General features: G+C 54.7%; 1 protein-coding gene across 1 annotated transcript; it reads right to left on the reverse strand.

Moving 5' to 3' along the window:
* Positions 1 to 6,426: 6,426 nt before the first annotated feature.
* LOC105556085 lies at positions 6,427 to 7,401 on the reverse strand. Its single transcript, XM_012003155.1, has one exon. The coding sequence runs from the start codon at positions 7,399 to 7,401 to the stop codon at positions 6,427 to 6,429; it is 975 nt and encodes a 324-aa protein (XP_011858545.1).
* Positions 7,402 to 7,427: the final 26 nt, after the last annotated feature.

A 7,427-nucleotide genomic window follows, 5' to 3' on the forward strand; every position in this document is an offset into this window, starting at 1 on the left:
AGAAAATCATAAGGCGATACTCGGCTCGCGCGCACTTTTCCATCAAATTCTTCGGAATCAATTCCCTCTGGCGCAAGTCTTGGAGCGCGCGTTTGGTCATCAAATTAGCGTAAAAATCAAGGTGGGTACCGATCGATCGATCGAAGTAAGACTGCCAATTAGTAAATCTTATTAGTAGACGCGACCGCTTCAGACGGCTCGTGAGAAAGCAGTAGGCGTTGTCGTCAAAGACGCGATCCTCTCCATGGTCGCGGTGATCGACTCTTCGCACACGAGGGAATCGTACGTTAGTACTTCCTTCAGTCAGAGGATCTGATTTTCTCTGACGTGACGTCGCGCGTGCATAATGGCGTTGCGCGCGTGCTGCATCGCCGACGTTTGAATTTGCTGCGTTTTCCTATCTGCAGTTCGGAAGGTACGGCAAGGTAACGCAATCGCGACGAGTTCGTTATTGGTTCGCGCCATCTTGGCCGCCGCGTTGTAGGCCTGAACGAAGGTAACGGTGCGACTGTTCGGCAGGGAACAATATTTTCTGAAGTATCCATAATTTTGTAGGAACGCGACGCGGTATCGTTCCAGACGGCCGTGCGTCGACGTGCCCAGCACGCTGGAAAGAAGCCCGATCGATCGGAGGTCGACGAGCAGGCAGTCGGCGATCGGCCCGCATGATAAATTGTCCGCACGATGGACTTGCACATCTATGTGGCTGTGACGGACATCCACGAGGCTATAGAAGAAATCATACGTCGCCGAGCGCGGAGCGCGCATGCCGTGCGTGCACGTGTAAAATCGCATACACCGCATGCCACAGACTTTCGAAAGATGCGTCTCTGTTTGGAGAAGGAACCAGGCCGGAATAAGACTGGAGAAATGCGGGCCTTCTTCATGGTCCGCGCTCTGTACTTGCCCAAAGCATACGGGCTTTCTCTATTGGTTCGTACAAGATTCTCTCTTATGGGCCTTCTCCATGGTCCGCGCTCTGTACCTGCCCAACGCATACGGGCTTTCTCTATTGGCTCATACAAGATTCTCTCTTATGGGCCTTCTTCATGGTCCGCGCTCCGTACCTACCGAACCCATACGGGTCTTCTCGATTGGTCCCCGCTTGACACGCAGACCTTCCCCATTGGTCCGTGCAAGTTTCGTCTAGGCTCTCTCCATGGTCCGCACCTTTGTATAAAACGAGCTCGTTTCTGAATTATAGGAGCGTTCTTCGTTCATTGTTAGCTATTCGTTGCTTCGATAGTTCGTTGCCTCAGTTAGTTCGTTGAGTTACGTATGTACGTGTGTCGTAAAGCGCGAGAGTTACCGCGCTATCGAGTAAGTTGCATCATCCCGTGTGTGTCGAACTGTGTCGTCTGTCAGGACCTGTGCGCATCGCTCGCACCTTTTTTTTTGTTGTTTACCCGGTGGAAATCCTCATGGACCGTCACCCCTCAGCCTGCTGGGACAGGGAGGGGTGGTGTGTGGGACTCGTCTCCCGGGCCCCTGGGCAATTGACAACCCATGGGGCCAGTAGTGCAACAGAGGGAGCGGTGCATTTGGACACAGTACAATTGGACACGCTCCAAATAGACACGGTTGGAATGGACACATTTTGGTGTACACGGTTCAATTGGACACGGTTCATTTAGACATAGAAATTTCAGACACAGTGATTTTTGGACACATAGAAAATAAATTTTCGACACATTGCAATTAGACACGTTAAAAATGTACACCGTTCATTTCTACACACAAAAGTTGTACACCGCTCACTTGTACACCGCTCAGATGTACACCGCTCACTTGTACACCGCTCACTTGTACACCGTGTACAAATGATGGAAAATTATCTGCTTTACAGAACAGTTAACCCGGGTTAAATATATATAAATATCCCGACTCATCTAGAGTCACAGTTTACTTGAAATTTCATGTTATAAACACTCGAAACCCATCTAGAATCACAGTTTGCCTTAAATTTCATGTTATAAACACGGTGTACAAGTGAGCGGTGTACAAGTGAGCGGTGTACAAGTGAGCGGTGTACAAGTGAGCGGTGTACAAGTGAGCGGTGTACAAGTGAGCGGTGTACAAGTGAGCGGTGTACATGTGAGCGGTGTACAAGTGAGCGGTGTACATGTGAGCGGTGTACAAGTGAGCGGTGTACATCTGAGCGGTGTACAAGTGAGCGGTGTACAACTTTTGTGTATAGAAATGAACGGTGTACATTTTTGACGTGTCTATTTGCAACGTGTCCAATTGTACTGTGTCCAAGTGAAGGCCACTCGCAACAGAGACGTCTACCGCACTAAAACCATCGGGGGTGGACTTCTCTGCGCTTTTATGGGGCCACCTGGGAACTGCAACGCATTACTTTCAGGTGACCCCGCGCCGCGCGTGGACTCGCGCTCACCTCTAGCCCTGATTTCCGGGCCTGGCCCTTAGAAGGGCCTTCTCCTTAATTCGCAGCGGGGGTGCCGCCTGGCCTCCCGCCGCGCCCCCTAGTTACTGGTGGGGGCGGGTGGGTCGTGAGTCTCCAGCCCATGCCCACCCACCAGGGGTCCCGAAGGACTTCCTGGTATAGCTCCTTTTAGTCGCCTCTTACGACAGGCAGGAGATACCCCAGGCCTATTCTTGAGGCGGGCCCTGGACGCCTGACACCCACCAGTGTGTGGAAGGGTCTCAGGAGAGATCCCCCCTTCCGTCCTTGCGCTGGTGGTCGCAATTGGGAAGGGATATGTCCCTCCCTTTTTCTCCTATGGGGAGAGCTCCATCTCGTCTCCCCCGCCGGCAATCTCCTCCCCGACTTCCTTCCTCCAGAAAGTGATCGGGAAGATCACGGGAGCCAGGGGCTCTAGCGCTGCCGGCTGCTCTCCTAAGGGGGACAAGATGACCGTGTCCCCCTCGGAGGAGGCCGGCCTCGAAGGACCGGTCTCCTTTACTCCTTCCCCCTTTCACAAGGGGGGCGCCCAGGGGCAGAGAGGCATCGCCCCTGGCCTTAGCCTTTGGCCTATTGGCAGGGGCCTCTCCGCACCCCGTCCCACCTAATCTGTGGGCAGAGAGGACACCTAAGTCCGCACACAGCGGACATCTGAGCGTCCCCGTGCACTCCTTAGCGCGGTGTTCCGCGGTACCGCAGCGGTAACAAAGACCGCTACGGTCCACTCCTCCGGTGCACCGCTGCCCGATGTGCTCTTCCTCCAGGCAGCGGTAACACCTGAGAGGGCGGGGATGCGCAAGCGAGACATTCGCCCACCCGAACCCCGCCCTTACACGCCCTCTATTGGCAAGCACACGTGCAGTGTCTGCAGGACACCGCACGTATGCCACACCCAACCGCAGGCCGGGGAATCGTGGGAGCATCTCCACGCTAATTTCCCCTGGCCGACAGCCACCTTCCTCCGTTATGGCCTTAGCCACTCCTTCTTTGGTTGCCAGGTCGTCCAGCCCCGACACGCGCAGCTCAGCGCTTTTGCCGGGTCTGGCGATCCTGGCCCCCGTGCCCATCAGGGCATTCTCCAATTTCCGGGCTAGGGTGTTTGCACCCTTCGCCCAGTTTGCGCCGGGAGTCTCAAGAATGAGACCCCCGTTGGCTGCCCGTCTCGCCGTCATTCCATCGACCCCCAGGCCATCGAGGGAGACCTTGCTCCTCACGGCCCGGAGGACGGCGGCGTACGTCTCGCTTGTGCCGTTAGGCACAGTAACGGCAGCGGTTCCATTGTTTATGCGTGGGGACGGGCAGGCAGTTTACCTCCCCCCCCTTTAGCAGGAACACGCCTTGCCTCCTTGCTCCTCGTCGGCTCAGTAGCTGGACGGACAGGGGACTGGGCACTTTGTCCTCCGCCCTTGCTTCCTGCCTTCTCGCCTACTCGGGAAGGAGCCCTCCTCGTTCCCTTATTTAAATGGGCGGGCTTCTCGAGCATAGCCTCGATCGCCCCCAGCCTTCTCTCGAGTGCACCTATGCTCTGGTGGATGCTCCGCCTGAGCTCCCCCAGCCATACAGGCGCACTCGAGGACACCTCCTCCTGTACCCCCACGGTGGGAATCCTCTTCCATGGGGGACTCTCCTCCATCGGCAGGGTTGTCTCCCTTTGAACGGCGGGAGAAGTCTCCGCCTCGGGGGAGGAACCCTTTTGCACTTCGTCCAGCTGCTCCTGTAGTTTATCTAAGCTCTCAGAGAGCAGCTGGACCTCCCTCCTTCTTTCTTCCTCCCTCGCCTTGGAGGCCTTGTGGTCCTCCTCAAAGGCCTCTAGCGATTCGGAGAGAAGGGCCTTCAAACTGAGTTTTCCTCCCTCAGCTCGTCCGCCCTTCTCTCCGCTGCCTCCTATTCGTGGGTAAGGTGAAAGGCCCCAACTATCGCCCCCTTTGTGAAGTCCTCCAACTCGTCCTTCTCCTCCTGAGGCATTTCCCTCCACCACGCCTCGTCATCCTCCTCCAGGGCGTCGCGTCTCCATTCCTCCATGAGGCTGATGATTCTCCCACCAGCCTCCGAAGGGAGAAGGCCCCGCCACTCCCGGTAGAGCCGGGTCGACTCGGCTCCCTTCTCTGGTTCCTGGATGAGCATGTTCTCGTAGGCTCGAGTCCACGCAGCCCAGCCCTCCTCCGCGGGGGGGGGTCGGAACAGCCGCCTGCCTTCCTACCTTGGCTGTCGTTCCCCCCGCCGCCTCCCCCAAATCCGTCTTCCTCTTTGCCGAGGGTGACGGTTGGGGGTCTCCTTCCAATTTACTCTTTGATTTTTTAAGGTCCTCCATTTGTATTTCATCCCACTCCTACCACGGCTGCTCCGGTCAGGGCGTGCCCTCCTCCCTCATCTCTGAGGGAGGTCCCGAGTTCCCCAGGGAGACCGGAATATGATGTAGGCTGGGGGATGGGCATCCCCAGCACGGATCTCCTGCCCCTTACTATCCTCCGAGGAGGCTTTCGGGGATCCCAGGCCTCCGACAACCCGGGCACCGTGGTAGTGCCGCCACGCAGGGGACCCCGCGGATAGTTAGGACGTCGGGGGAGGCTCGTCCCCCCTTCGCCTTAACCGCCGCGGCGACCATCATGCTGTCTTCCTCCGGGGGGTGGTTCCCGCTAGAACGCGTGAGCCATCACGAGAGCCTCCCCCCGGCACGGGGGCACATCGGACCCCGCCTCGGAATACGTCCGAGCGGGCCCGACGGCCCCCTCGTCCGAGTAGACTGTCAGTTCCCCCGAGAAATTACTCGGAGGTTTCGACAGTCCCCCGCCACCGGCCCCCCGGACCACGACCTCGGAATATGTCTCAGCGGCTCCGGAGGGTCCCAGGTCGCCGAGCCCCGCATCGGAAACGTCCGAGCGGCCTCGACGCACAGTGGGACGAGAAGTTCATTTTGTGATTAAAATTCGAGCCGTGCGCCAATTCTTAACGGATCTTTATTATTTTTTTTAATTTTTCAGGAATTGAATAAGTTATACAAATATCTTGCGCCAATTTTGATTTCGTTCTAAATTCAAAATGGCGGATCACATGAAGTGGGCATAAAATGTCAAAACTGTACGAATGCGAGTAAATTTGTAACAAACCGTGCATGTATTTACGAAAAAATATTATGTGTTACATAGTCGATAATGACGAATCTGCAGTTTAAGTAAAAAAAGTGGTGGATCCAAAATGGCGGAAAACTTAATAAATAGATTTTGTAATATGGATGCTAACAAGTTCATTATATCTTACGTAAGACCCTTTACTAATATTAAGATATTCATCATGTTTGGGAAATTTCCTCCCTTTCGAATCTCGTCATGAGATCGAAAGATCGCGAAATCTCCGTGAGCGCGGCGAGTGGATCGGGGGGTGAGAAAGGACGTGCACCGTGGCGAGAATGACTACGATTCGGTTGTTAAAATGAGGAACGTTTAATCGTATTTACACTATGTACAATTGAGAGTTACTGAGGCGTATAATTGAGGTGAGCGAGCTCTCCGTCGAGCTCTCTTGTTCGCACAAGACCGTCGGGGATGTGCCGCCCGTTGAGCCGGTGGCCGGCTACAAGCGAGCGTGCACGTACAAAATGAGAGGCCTTTGCGCAGAACACCGATGCACTCGACTTGAGCACTTAACCAATGATTCTGTCCCGGGGTGAGCCCTAATTGTCAATGTGAGCGAACAAGCACTGACATCGCACTTATTCCCGTGAGCGCGAGCGCGATACTTTTCGTATGTCGATGCGAACTTTACCACAGCTTACACCGGCTGCTTTCACACGACTGCCGAGCTCTGTGAGCTTGCGCGCAAGCCCTCGAGCCATGTTCACGGGCCCGACACGTGCTCGTTACCCGGTCGCGCGGTCGCGCGCGCGGTACCACTGGGCCTCGCGAATAACCGTGAGATGGCGAGGGCAGTACAATTGAGATAACTGGAGGAATCTCAAACATTTCCGCCCGCCATCAGCAATGAGGTTGATGATGAGTCCACTCCTACGGATGTTGAGCTTGGCCTTGATGAGCAATGGGCAGCGGTGCCAGCTTGGTGATTGGTCTGGTGAGTGTCGTCGTGGGTGTCTTCAGGGTCACCACGCGGGTGAGTCCATCCTTGGCTGGCATCAGGGTGGAGACTCTGGCTAATGGCCACTTACATGGCGGCAGCCTCTCGTCGGTGATGAGAACCAATGTGCCCATTTGTATGTCGTTGGATGGGTGATGCCACTTCGAGATTGCTTGTTGTCGTTGCAGATATTGAGCTGACCATTGAGACCAAAATTGCTGTACTCGCTGTTGTATGAATTGCCATCGGGATAACCTTGAGGTGGCTAAGTCCTTCAGTGACGGCTCCGGTACTGATGTGAGAACACTCCCGATGAGAAAATGTCCTGGGGTGAGCGCTGAGATGTCATCTGAGTCGTCGCTGAGTGGTTCGAGAGGTCGTGAGTTCAAGATCGCTTCAATCTGAGCAAACAGGGTTGTCGTTTCTTCGAATGTGAGCAATGTCTCTCCTATGGTACAACGCAAGTGGTGTTTGAGTGATTTTACCACTGCTTCCCATTTGCCACCCATGTGTGGAGCAGCTGGTGGATTAAAAATCCATTGAGTGCGATCTTGAACAAGCAGAGATGAGATGCGCCGGTTATCTTGAGAACTCTCTGTGAACAATGTCTGGAGTGATTTTTCTGCTCCGACAAAGTTTGTGCCACAGTCAGAGTACAATGAATGAGGGATGCCTCTTCTTGAGACAAATCTTCTGTACGTTGAGATGAATCCATCCGTTGAGTAGTCTGAAACAACTTCTAAATGAACTGCAGATGTGGTGAGACAGACAAACACACAAATCCATCCTTTGTGAGTTTTGGCTCCTCTTCCCTTCCATGTTTTGAGTGTGAGTGGTCCAGCGTAATCGATGCCCGTATGCGTGAATTCACGTGAGGGTGTGACCCGAGGCAGAGGTAGTTGGCCCATCAATTGATGGGCACGAATCCCCCTTT

The sequence above is a fragment of the Vollenhovia emeryi genome, unplaced genomic scaffold (assembly GCF_000949405.1).
Source record: "Vollenhovia emeryi isolate VEMERY1.0 unplaced genomic scaffold, V.emery_V1.0 DF940361.1, whole genome shotgun sequence".
NCBI lineage: Eukaryota > Metazoa > Arthropoda > Insecta > Hymenoptera > Formicidae > Vollenhovia > Vollenhovia emeryi.